Source organism: Octopus sinensis, linkage group LG5 (assembly GCF_006345805.1).
Source record: "Octopus sinensis linkage group LG5, ASM634580v1, whole genome shotgun sequence".
NCBI lineage: Eukaryota > Metazoa > Mollusca > Cephalopoda > Octopoda > Octopodidae > Octopus > Octopus sinensis.
This window is the reverse complement of record NC_043001.1, coordinates 99025805-99039162: the sequence shown is the minus strand read 5'-3', so window position 1 is coordinate 99039162 and position 13358 is coordinate 99025805. Positions and strand designations below refer to the sequence as shown.

The window sequence follows — 13358 nt, the reverse complement described above, 5'->3', positions numbered from 1 at the left end:
TTTATGGTAATGATTCTGCCAATTCAACACCTTAGATGCTCGTTAATACAGGATGCGGCAGAAATACCTTCCACATTTTAAACTGTCACCTACGTGTTGCTAATGAACTTATGCAAGTGCCAATGATGTTTTCATTTAGCTAATGAACAAAAACTGTAACCCTTTGTTTAAACAACAGTAAAATTAATTTTTCATAAATGTTTCTTCCTTTTTGTCAACCTTTCAAATGTTGGAGGTATTTCTGTCGCACCCAGTATTACAGTAGAGAGTTGTTCCTGAGAGATGTGTTTGTACCTAACAGACTGTACTATTTAAAAGTTAAATAGCACAGTCTGCTGACCATTGATACAACACAGAATTATGCAATTTTTCTGAACCAAACTAGAAATCTTTAAGCTGCCCTGTTGATTATGGTACAATGTAAGGATTTACTGATACTTTTAAACTTTAGCTGTTGTTTTATCCCAAGCCTGTCAACATTGAATGCATGATTCAAAAAGGTTCCCATAGGTGGCAGTTTATCTAACCATAAAACAGATACTGCTGTATATTGAAGCAATTCAGTTTCTGAAAATAGGATCAAAACTAGCAGCCTTGAAGGTAGATCCCAAGTAACAAGGAAGTAAAAAGTATAGGCATGGCTGTGTGGTAAGAAGTTTGCTTCCCAACCACATGGTTCTTGGCTTCCTCCCACTGCATGGCACTTTTGGCATATGATTCTACTACATCCTCGGGCTAACCAAAGCCTTGTGAGTAGATTTGGTAGATGGAAACTGAAAGAAGCCCATTGTATGTGTGTAGGGTGCAGTGACTGTCGTCTAAATTATGTAAAACTGAAAATAACATTGACATTATCTTATTTTATAATTATTATATTAGAACTAAAATCTAAAAATATTAATTGTAATTTTTTTGTTAAATAGTTTGGTAATTAAATATTAGAGTATAACTAGGTTAAAGATATTCTATAGTTTATTAATGTTTTTTTAAGCTAAATTATATCTTCACAGATAAATACATTTTTCTATCTATTTACTCTATTTTTTTACCTTAAACATTTAACATAATAAATGTATTGTAGGAAACTGATCCTAATGTTTTAAGTTTCAAATTTAGTTCATGGAGTTTCTTCTATAAGAAAAATCGTTATTTTATTTATTTTTTAATAAATATCATTTAACTCTATTTGCTTATTTATTTAACTATTATTGTTAACCTGAAGATTGACTATAATTTTAAATTGAATTAATTTCGATTAAATTTAATTGTAATTCAAATTTAATTATAGACATGAAACGTACGTAGTTTTTTTTACTTATATATTGATTATTCATTTTTATACTTTTTGTAATCTAGTTATGTTTTATAAAAATATATTTCATTTGTTATATATGTTTTGATTTATGTCTATCATTGTTTGAATTGCATAATAGTGGTTTTATCTCTAATTTATATTTTATATGTATATAATGTCTTTGTGTTTGTCCCTCACCACCATCTGACAACTGGTGTTGGTGTGTTTACATCCCTGTAACATTGCAGTTTGTCTAAAGTAACTTATAGAGTAAGTATCAGGCTTTTAAAGAAAAAATGTACTGGGGTTGAGTCATTCAACTAAAAAGATTCTTCAAGGCAGTACCATAGCATGACTGCAGTCTAATGACGGAAAAAATTGAAAGATAAAAGATACACGCTTTTTATTTTTGTGAGGCTGATCTTATGCACAAATGTTTGAAGGCATTTGATTGCTTTTAAGTGTAGGTATGTTGAGGTTGTAACGGTTATGGTATAGCTATTGTTGATGCTATTAATAATTACTCTATAGTATTTTGTAATTGATATTAGATACAGACGACGTAAGGCAGCAAGCTACCAGGATCATTAGCGTCTTTTACATTCTGTGTTGAAATTCTGCAGAGGTTGGCTTTGTCTTTCAGGGTTGATATAGTGAGTACCTGTTGAGCACTGGGGTCAATGTAATTGATTTACCTTTTCCTCTGAAACTGCTAGCCTTGTGCCAAAATTTGAAACCAATATCTGATACAGTTGTTTGTTACTTTTTATCTTTGTTGGTTCTTTTTTTGACTATAGGTGGAGTGACACTGTAATTGAAAGGTTTGCTTCCCAACCACATGGTTTTGGGTTCAGTCCCACTGGACAAGTGCCTTCTATCATAGCTTTGGGTCAACCAAAAGCCTTGTGAGTGGATTTGGGAAATTGAAACTGAAAGTAGCTCATCTACTATAATACTGCTCGTGTTTTTCTCCATCACAACATATGAATGAGAAAGAAAGGGGTGATAGATGAATAAGGAAGTACGGGGTTAAGGCAAACTGGTGGGATGGTGAACATTAATGCCGAAGAGAAAAATCAAACAATGTTTCAACTCTGTGTGAATATATGTGTGTATGTGTACAAGAGAAGTCTGTGAATGTATGTGAACATTGACAAGTGTATGAATTTAATTTACCATCCATATATATATATATATATATATATATATATATATAATACCACAATTAACCGTCATTTTTGACAGCACAGTGCCAGTTAGTGCATATGTAATATGTCTCTCTTTATCTTGATGTTGTGAAAAGTTGTAAATAAGTATCACTGTCCTACAAGCAGTGCCATTCATTTCCAATATTCTGTGAAAATATGTCTGGACATGGGGAAATATTACTTTGTTCAGAAACAGGTGAGGGTTGGTAATAGGAAGAACATGTGGCTGTAGAAAATTCATTTCAATAAACTCTGACCCATGCAAGCATGTAAAGTTATACATTTAAACAATGATGAAGATGATGTTTAGCCCCAGGTTGATACTACAGGATAATTAAAATCTCCTTTAGCATATGTATATCTATTTTTTAGCCAAATAGTTAAAAAGATATTAACAAGTATGAGATCCTGGATTTGAGCCTTCTGACTGGCATCTTGAACAAATGCCGTTTTTTATAGCTTTGAATCAACCCACATCTTTGTAAATGGAACTGGGTACATGAAAGCTGTATAAAAGTCTGTCAGGAAGATTGTACTCATTAATGAAAAGGTACAGCCATGTCATGCTGATTCTGCCTAAGAATTTATCACATGTTAGTTCAGGAGCAGGTAATTCAGTTGATCAACCCACTGAACTCTCATCATTAGTTCCCAGAAATCCACCACCATCTACACCTGAGCACGTAATTATTAAATCTTAGAATGAAGCATCTTGCTCAAGAATATATAAATGCTCATACACACACGTGTGTGTGTGTTTGTCCCTCACCACTGCTTGACAACTAGTGTTGGGTTGTGTACATCTCTGTAGCTTTGCAGTTTGGCAAAAAGTACCAGACTTAAAATAACAAAGTACTGGGGTTGATTTGACTAAACTCTTCAAAGCTGCAGTCTAATACACACTCATACACAAAATGTTACACTGTGTGTGGGTGGGGGCTGGCATTTTTAGGCAATCAATATTTTCTCATCTTTCAATTATGACATTTTTCTAAAATATATAATTGATGTGTGTGTGTAATCTCAAAACACATTTGCAACATAGTAGCAAAAATAGTATTAAATATATATAAACTAAATTAGAACAAAATAAAAATGTTAGCATTTAAATAATAAAAGGAATTTTTAATCACCTGTGTGTGTGTGCGTGTGCATGTCAACCAACAAGGGAATCTCTTCTTCAGTTGTTTATGACTACCATGTTTCTTCAGGTTTCCCAAGCATTAGTTTGGATTTTCAAGATCTTTAAAAGTTACTTTGAATTTCTTAGTAGTGTAGCCTGTTTCCACATGCATACATTTATAGTGAAACAGCAAAAGGACCACAGCATGTGAAGCTCTCACCACAAAACTGGATATGCTAAAAATAACAGCTAAATGTCTTGAGAATTTGTATGTGTGTGTGTGTGTGTGTGTGCATGCAACAATTTCTACAGCATATCTGAATGAAAAGAGAAAGTACACAAAATATATTTGACATACCTGTTGTATACGTCAGTTTTGTTTTTTCGCTTTAAAGGTAAATGATTCTGATAAAAGCAATTATTTTGCTGTCAATTCATTGGATTAATCCCAACAAAATACTACAAGTTTAGTCACTGGCTCATTACCTATGTTTGTGTTCTTCACTCCAAAATAATAAAAGCTTTAACATATTTCCAATATGGAACTTCATCCATGTGTATCCATGTGCATATATGTGGGGGCGCGATAAAAACATTTACGGAAATGAACTTGCACAATGTTACACCTCTGAATTTCTTTTTAATTGTGATAATGAATCAAGGGTTTTAGTTGTTACCGCCAAAATTAATTTCCCTTGCATTTTAACTCTTTTTTTTCAAATTTCAGTTGAAAGAGAGAATATGTTGTTACCAACAATGTTAAGACTTTAGTAACTTGATCGATCTGTCATTGAACCAGAATTTTAATTTCATTTGATACACACTTTGCTATCATTTATATGGAGAATTGCAAACGTGGCATATAAAGACAACTTATGTAAATAGAAATTTTATAAGTACATTTCTATAAATGTTTTTCTTGTGCCCCAACACCCCCAACAAACACATGTGGATACACATGGCTGAAATCCCATTTTGGAAGTATGTTAAAATACTTATTATTTTGGACTGACCAACACAAACATAGGTGCTGAGCCAGTGACTAAACTTGTAGTATTTTGGGGAGGATTAATCCAATGAATTAACTACAAAATAATTGCTTCTATCAGAACCATTTACTTTTAAAGCGAATAAACAAAACTGACATACACGACAGATATATAAAATATATTTTGTGTGTTTCTTTCTTTGTTCATTCAGATAAACTGTAGAAATTGCTGCCTGCACACACACAAGTGCAAACATTTAGCTGTTATTTTTAGAATATCGAGTTTCGTGGTGAGAGCTTCACATGCCGTTGTACTTTTGCTGTTTCACTATTAATGTGCGCATGTGGAAACAGATAAAACAGCTGTTCATTTTCACTTTTAGACAGCGAGATAGGGTCGTGGATCAATTTTGGAGTTTTTCATAAAAAATTTGATAATGTCTGGGTTTTTTCTCTGTTAATGTAGCTTATTTGGGAGGTAAGTGACACAAGATTTTAACAGCCAATAGCCAACCCTTTCATGTTGTCTTCTTGCTGCCAACCCTTTCATGTTGTCTTCTTGCTGCCAACCCTTCATCAAAACATTTTTTTATTGTATTTATTTATTTATTTTCAGATGAAAATAATCCAAGCAAAGTAATTCTGCAAAAACTGATTGTAAAAGTAGACTCAAGACCAGATGTAGTTATTCCACTCACAGGTAAAGTTTCAGGATAATTTGACAGTTGTCTTTATACATATATATATATAAATTTTATGTGAATTTTCTAATTTTTTTCTTTTCCATTTATTTCTCCTCCACATCTTTGCATGCCACATTTAGGTTGGAGTGTAAACATCAGGCACTAAAGAATGGGATGATGTCAGACTCTCTTAGAAGTAATTTTTTTTTTTTTTCAAGCAAATTTTTTTTAATTGAAGGGAAAACTAAAAATTATTGCACTTTTTCCCATAAGTAATACCATATTTTTGTTATTGTAATAGTAATTTAAATAGAGCCCATATACTGAGGAATTTTGAAATCCACATTGTCTCATATTTGGTAGCTTGGGAAGTCACAAATTTGAGCATATTTCGGAACGATTTTTTGTCAGTCAACCAAACAGTTTGTTGAATTTGTAGTCTGAAATACAGATCTTTCACTTACCATCAGTTTGTCTCATTCTTTAGTAACACACTGTATAAATTTTCCTTTTTTCTTTTTAATTTATCTCCTTTGGGATTTAGTATTACACTACACAGGATACACCAACTGCTGTTTTACATTGAGTTAAAAACACTGACTGTTAGCTTAGATCTATTTAAAATTTCTGTAGGTACATAACACATTTTTCATTTTCTTTTAAATGGGTTAATGGCGTTTATTGCTTTTGCACACATACATAGGCAATGTATCACCATTAAACAGTATTTGAAGGAAAATGTTTAGACCATTGTCAAGCAGCTGTAAAATTCACTTATTTTACTCCCTCTCTTTTAACCATGGTTCTTAGTCCTACAGTGTTTTGTCAAGAAAGCACAGACAGTGTTCATGAGCTTTTGTTTTTAATATCCTCTAATACAAGTAGGAGGAACTAATTCTTAAACTGAAAACCTCACCCAAATACTTCTAGTGGTTAACTGCTGAAGACATAGTACCAGGAGTGGAGAAGGGTCGGTAAACCAAGTGATAGATAGATCGAATCTATCACCCTAGAACTCAGAATGCAAAGAGTGGAAATATATACCAAAAGGCATCTCATCCAAAGTTTCAACAGTTCCTAAGTTCATTATTTACAATTGACGGATATTTGTCTTCATCTTGTTTGTTGTTAACACAACATTTTGGCTGATATACCCTCCAGCCTTCTTCAGGTGTCTTGGGGAAATTTCAAACCTGGGTTCTCATTCCTAAGGTATTTTTTGATGTTGTTGTTATTATTCAGGTCACTGCCTGGAATCGAACACGGAATCTTGGGGTTAGTAGCCTGTTATCTTAACCACTACGCCATATGGCGTAGTGGTTAAGTGGTGTAGCGGGCTACTAACCCCAAGATTCCAAGTTCGATTCCAGGCAGTGACCTGAATAATGATAAGAACAACATCAAAAAATACCTTAGGAATGAGAACCCAGGTTTGAAATTTCCCCAAGACACCTGAAGAAGGCTGGAGGGTATATCAGCTGAAACATGTTAACAACAAACAAGATGACAAATATCCATCAAATGTAAATAATGTACATAATTCCTCATCTCTTAAATATAGAACTGTAATATTCTCCTATCCTTCCTTAATGCCTGTTCATATCTGCATTTGGTCTGCTTAGGAGGTTGTTGTGTCCTAGCATATGTGCTGCTCCTTTTAGTTTTCGTATTTTCCAGTGGTGTTCTCTGTCTATTATTTTAGCTTCATCCCACAGGGGGAAGTGGTCTACATTTTTTCATACATGATCAGCTATACCCGATTTATCAATATCTCGCTGTCACAGCTTTGCAATGTTCCTCTATCCTTATTTTTAGGGGGCGTCATGTTTTGCTTTACTTTAACCTACCACAGCTGCATGGGATGGAGTACATGCAGTTCTTAGTCATATTCTCTTTTATTGGTGGTTTTACTCAGAGATATTTGCGAAGTGTTGTATTACTTTTGATTACTGTCCTGATGTCATATTGGCTGCATATCTTTTGTATCTTTTCGGAGAGGCGTTTCACATAGGGTAGACAGACTGTGGACAGTTTATCAGTTTCTTCCTCTCTTTTCTTCATAATTGGAGAGGATGGTATTTTTGTGGGGTAGTTGTTGCTTAACAGATTGTTAGTGAGCTTGATCATTTCTTCATGGAGTGTATCACAATCGCTACTTATATTCATTGCTTGATGTTTTAGGCACTGAGCAATCCCTCTTTTTACACTGTATGGATGGTGGGAGTTGAAGATGAGGTATCGTCCAGTGAAGGTCGGCTTGTGGTATACGGATGTCCTGAATCCATACTTGGTGCATGTTATTAATACGTCCGGAAATGCTAGCTGATTGTCTTTTTTTTTTTATTCCATTGTGAACTGTATGGATGGCTTTATTGAGTTCACATGATCTAACAGCACTTGGACATCTTCCTGGTGGGGCCAGAGTATGAAGGTGTCATCAACATATTGCAGCCAGTTGGTTTTTGTGGTGTTGATCCTAAAGCCAAATTCTCTCAAAGTATTCCAATATATACATGGAATACTTTGGTAACCTTGCCAGTATTTGAACAGTTTGCAAAGAGCCAGGCATTCACTCTTAACGGCTCTGCCAGTTCACTGTGTGTGATGAAGTTCACATTGCAGTCATGATTCAACCCAAAATTCAATCTCACTTAAGAGTACATGTCTGTGGAATTACTCAGCCAATTTACATGTTAATTTGATGAGTAGGTTATCCATTGCTGCAAATTTTGCATTACTATTACTTTGTTTGACAAAGCTCAATTTTTTCCATATGTCTACATATCTAATTGACACTAAAAGTATCTAATTGACACAATTAGTTGTGAAAAGCATATGCAATCACCAACTATTAGTTGGTGATTGCATAGGTTTCTGTAATTTAGTTTTATGTTGTTTTCTATATTTTTTCAGGTGATCTGAGTAAACTCAGTAAAAATCCAATTGTTATAAAAGAAGGGTGCAAATATTGTATGGAAATTCATTTTTATGTTCAACGAGACATTGTCTGTGGTTTGAATTATACCCACTGTGTCTATCGTAAAGGTGTGAAAGGTATGTATGATTTATTGTAATTTTCCTTTAACAGTTCTAGTTGGTTTTTCTACATTTTAATTTTTAGTGTTTAACAACCTACTAACCTTAGATGCTAAATCTATATTGTATTGGACAAAGCTGCATTTTTTCTAGATAAGTAAAGATTATGTATTTCAATGATAATCATAGATATCTCAGCTTCCTCAAAATGGTTATAGATTTGTTGACGGCAAAAATTTGTTGAAATTGACCAGAACACAAGTCCTTCTCTCTTACAAGTAAAATTTACAATCTCAGAACCTTTAATCCTTTAACTGTGAAATTAAATTTCATGGTTATTTCAGTAATGATGTTAAATATCTTCCAGAAATTAGAATTTGTATTTTCTACTTATGTTGCCTCAATAAACTTCAAATATTCCAACAAAAAATAGTTTCAAACACTATATTCCTCAGCAAAAGATAGGTTGTTATATAAAACTACTTTCCATAGTTATGGATAATGAAACTGAATGGATTAACATCTACAGTAAAAGGATTCAATGGGTTTTATGTGACCCACAAAAGTATAGAGAAGTGGACATTAAAATGATAAACATACAGTATTCAACTTTCAGTTATTGAACATTGTTTGGTCAAGTTCTTGTTAGCTTTTTACTTTAGATAATCTTAAGTGGTTCCTGTATTTAAAGCAGGCATTTTGACTGAATTAGCTAAATTAAAGATTTTATGTTTCTTGTTTCCTCTGTGGTCATCTTCCTGGCATAAAACCTAACTCACAAAGTATCCCAGAATCTTACATGTAAAATAACTACTAGGACATGCTTCAGTTCACTATAATGATCAACAAGTTTATTTATTATTGCATTATCTTGCAGTGAATTTGTTCAGTTATTTACATTCATTTTCTTCTGCTAATATGGGTTAGACAAGCTTATTGCTGAAATATTGTTTTATAACTAGATGTTCTTCTTGTAATTCACCCTTCCCCTGCCTTGAAGTAAAGGATTTTCTTTTTATTGCCCTACTCTTCAAAATTTCTGAGCTATAAAACATTGGTAACATGAAATGTAAGCCTGTCATCAATTTGCTGAATGTTTTTATGTGAAGACAAGAATGTAAACACTGACACATATGTGCCTTGGCATGGCTATGAGGGTTTAGGTTCATTCCCCCTCCATGGCACCTGATTCGAGTGTCTTCCATAGACCCAGGCCAGTCAGTCTTGTTGGTGAATTTGGCAGATGGAAACCAAAAGAAGCCCATTTCTTCTATGTTTTGACATTGTACTAGTTGTAAACAAAATCATGCAACTGCTGCTGTTTGTTTGCAATCTTCTGTGAAAAAATGTTTGGTCATTGCATTTTTTCTTGTTCAAAGGACTAAGGGAAATATTACATTGCTTGGAAACATGTGAGGGTTGGTGACAGGAAAAGCATCTTGCCTTTGAAAATCTATCTAAGCAAATATCATCTGACCCATGCAAGCATGAAAAAGTGGACATTAAAACAATGATGATGATTCACATGCATGTGAGAAGGGCTTCCACCCACTTTCTGTATAACAGTTCTACTCAGAAGGCATTGGTTAGGTTCAGAAGATATTTTCCCAGGTGTCATTCACAACTGAGCTGAAATCTTCCAATGGACTAGACAGATAACCTCATTGAGCTCAGGTATTTCTATGATAAAATGTTGATGCCCCTGCCATTAATCACTTGCACCTTTCTATACAAACTTGGTGAGTGTCACCATCTAATTGTGGAAATCATAGTAGATTATTATCTTTCTACTTGAAATACATTTACAGTAGGCAATAAAATCAAAAGTTTTACAATATCAATGATTGATTGCTATTTCTTCATTTTGAGCAGTCTGTTGTCTTCTGACAGTTTGAAGGATACCTTCAAATTGTCAGCTAAGAAGCAACTGGGTGGATAACAGAATTTATAAATGAATGAGGTCCTTAGAGAAGTGAAATTAATAAAAATTGGAAAAGCTACATTTTGTATTATTTTCACAAATAGTTATATATTTTATCTTTTTTTTTTTATTTCAGTTGACAGCACCAAATACATGGTGGGGAGCTATGGTCCTTCAAATACAATCTTAGTTAGTAAGGTTGCTTCTGAAGATGCTCCAACTGGATTGCTTAGTCGTGGTACTTACACTGTGCGCAGTAAATTTATTGATGATGATAAAATTGAGTATCTCAAATGGGAATGGGCTTTTGAGATCACGAAAGAATGGAAATAAACTCTAACAAAAATCACTAATTTCCATTTCACATTATGCTATATAATTTTTAAGATCAAAAAATGGAATGATTCAGCTAAAAATCATGTAATTTCAGCTTCTCAATTTTTTTTTTTTTTTAATATTTTTTTATAATTTTATTCTGCTGCATGATAGAAAAAGAAGATAGAAGAAAAAAAAATTGACAATTTGCACAATTTTCTACCCTTCCTCTGCTGTTTCTAACGAAGTCCACTTTCAATATAGAATTCCTTTCTTTTCTGTGGGTTAACAATTGGCAGTGTGTAGCCTCCACAAACATGGACTACCTTGCTGTTCACTTACAGACCAATCTCTGTCATTTCATATACAAAGAAAAACAAAATTAAAACACTTTATTTTCATTTCAATTTCAAAGGCTATATTTTTGTGCTTTTTCTCTTTGCTTAAATGCCATTCAAAAGATGCTTTTTGAATCATGGTATGCTGTCCATTTATTTATGCTGAATGTTAGCTTTTCTCTATCATATCACTCTTTCTCCCTTCCTCCTTTCTTTATCCCCCCCCCCCTTTCTATTATTGTTAAAGATATATCTTGAACCATTTCTTTCTGTTCAGATAATGTTAGATCATGAAATTACAGCTCCTTTATAATCATTATTGGGACAGACCAGTGAATTTCCTTCTAGAGATTATCTCATTTTACCAATCATGCAATAACAAAATTTATATTATTGTAATAGCTGAATCCTGTCTCCCTCTCTCTTTCTCTTTTCTTCTCTCTAAACTTTGGCAGTGATGATGGTCAGCATTGTATCTTTTGTTTTGATGAAATAAAGAAAACTTAACTATGAAAAAAAACTCAGTATTTACTAAGCTGATTGCCTTCAATTACCTCTTGCTTTTAAAGTATATTTACATCACTGGAAATAAATTCCTCTGACTTCTTAGTAACAGTCACTGGTTACATTAATTTGTTCATGATATTCCTTTCAAAATAAATATTATAAATCATTTAATTCAGTGATTAAGATTTTTTTTTATTATTTAGGGCAGTGATTCTAAGGATCTAGATAGCCAATATTATGGAATTAAACTTTTCTCTTTTGTTTTGATTATTTATTGTTTTAGAGAGTAATAGTTTGTGGAATTGGTAGAGCATCAGTCAAAAATGTCTTACAGTATTCATTGAGTTCAAATCTTAAGATCAACTGAGCTTTGCCTTTCATCATTCTGGAGTTGATCAAGTTAAATACTTGTCAAATACTGGGAATTATAGAATGAACTGTTTGCTCCTCCATCAAATGTGAGGCCTGTCTATTTAAAAACAGTTATTAAATGTTACAAACCTTCTTTTTTTTTTTACCTGGCACATGATCTGAGTTCAAACCCATTGTTGTCTTACCTTCCAGCCTTCTGGTATCAATGAAATAAAATACCATCAAATGGGGTTAACATAATCAAATGTTACCCCCACAAAATTTCAGGCCATGTGCCTATTGTTTTGTTTTTGTTTTTTTCTTTTGTTTCTTTTTACTTTTTTAGATTAATGTGAAGCTTATTTATCAACTGGGTACACTGTAATAGTTATAACCCATGTCCAGTCAGAGCAGACAGGACAGTTGGGGCATAAGCTGGAAAAATGTAAATGCAACAACGCAAAACCTAAATTAATGGTGTCCATGGCATGGACATTGTAATTTGATCAAAATTCCCAAGGCTTCAAAATTTTTTTTTTTTTTTTTGCTTTCTGAATTGTTAAAAATATGAGATGACCTGATCAAGATACCTGGAGAAAACTATTTGTGGGTTTGACCAACCGAAATGGATAATTGTAACTTTAGCAACTCATTTGTCCATTTTTCATGCTAAAGCCTTTTCTGTATCCCACTAGCACTTCAATATTATAGAGCTGTGTGTGTAATGTCTGCTTTCTATGCTGCCATAGTCTCTCTACAGCTGGATGCTCTTCCTAATGCCAACCAGTTTCAGAGTACAGTGGATTTTTGAGGTTCTACTAGGAGGGAAGGTGACATTATGCCAGGTGTTAAAAAGTTAAGGTATGACAGAGGGTCAAGCACAGTTCCTTGCTATAGGGGAGATAAGAGGTAGTGATGGGGTGCTAGAGCAAACCCTCAGGGTACAAAATGGCAAGGTTAAGAGGATACAGAGTGTGTCACGGGAGGGGATGAGAAAGTGGATACTTTCATAAGAGTGGGAGTAGTAACAAATGGGTATAGGGATGAATATAGTGAGTTATGAACGAGGATGGTGATGTGGTTATACCGCAGGCTTCCATACAGTTTCTGTGTATCAATTCCAACCAAAATGCTTGAGGTGCCATGCTGAAATAGTACTCAAAAGCATGTGGTTATGAAGGAAACTTCATTTCGCATCACTATTCTTGTGATTGTTACTATTGTTGTTTAATTCCAGGTTAGGTTTAATCAAGCAGGTTTATGTTCAGTGTTCTGACCATATTCCATTCACCCATCTTATTCTTGGTATGTCCTTTTTTTTTTTTCTTAAGATGGTAAGTTATGATTTGAAATTATTTTTGTAACTCATGTGACCAAGTAGCAGTTCCCTTGTTAGCTATCTTTTCCTTTAGTAAGCCCATTTGTTGTCAAATGAATCAGGTGAATGTTCATTATAATTGGTATCTATCAGTGAGTAGATTTGGTAGATGGAAATTGAAAAAAGCCTGTCGTGTGTGCGCGCGCGCACGCATACACACACACACACTCTCTCTCTCTCTCTCTCTCTCTCTCTCTCTCTCTCTCTCTCACACTA

At 33.7% G+C, this 13358-nt stretch overlaps 1 protein-coding gene across 3 annotated transcripts in view; it reads left to right on the top strand.

The window, feature by feature from the left end:
* The window catches only part of LOC115211966 (rho GDP-dissociation inhibitor 1), a 33902-nt gene extending 22381 nt beyond the window's left edge, over positions 1 to 11521 (top strand). Inside the window, exons 3-6 of one of the 3 annotated variants that reach the window (XM_036502965.1) lie at positions 2908 to 2913; positions 5236 to 5313; positions 8210 to 8350; positions 10390 to 11521. In XM_036502965.1, coding sequence (XP_036358858.1) covers positions 2908 to 2913; positions 5236 to 5313; positions 8210 to 8350; positions 10390 to 10586 — 422 coding nt within the window. In that variant the 3' untranslated portion in view covers positions 10587 to 11521. Of the gene's footprint in view, positions 1 to 2907; positions 2914 to 5229; positions 5314 to 8209; positions 8351 to 10389 lie in introns of all 3 variants that reach the window. The other 2 variants (XM_036502966.1, XM_029780735.2) reach the window with 2 other exon arrangements.
* Positions 11522 to 13358: the final 1837 nt, after the last annotated feature.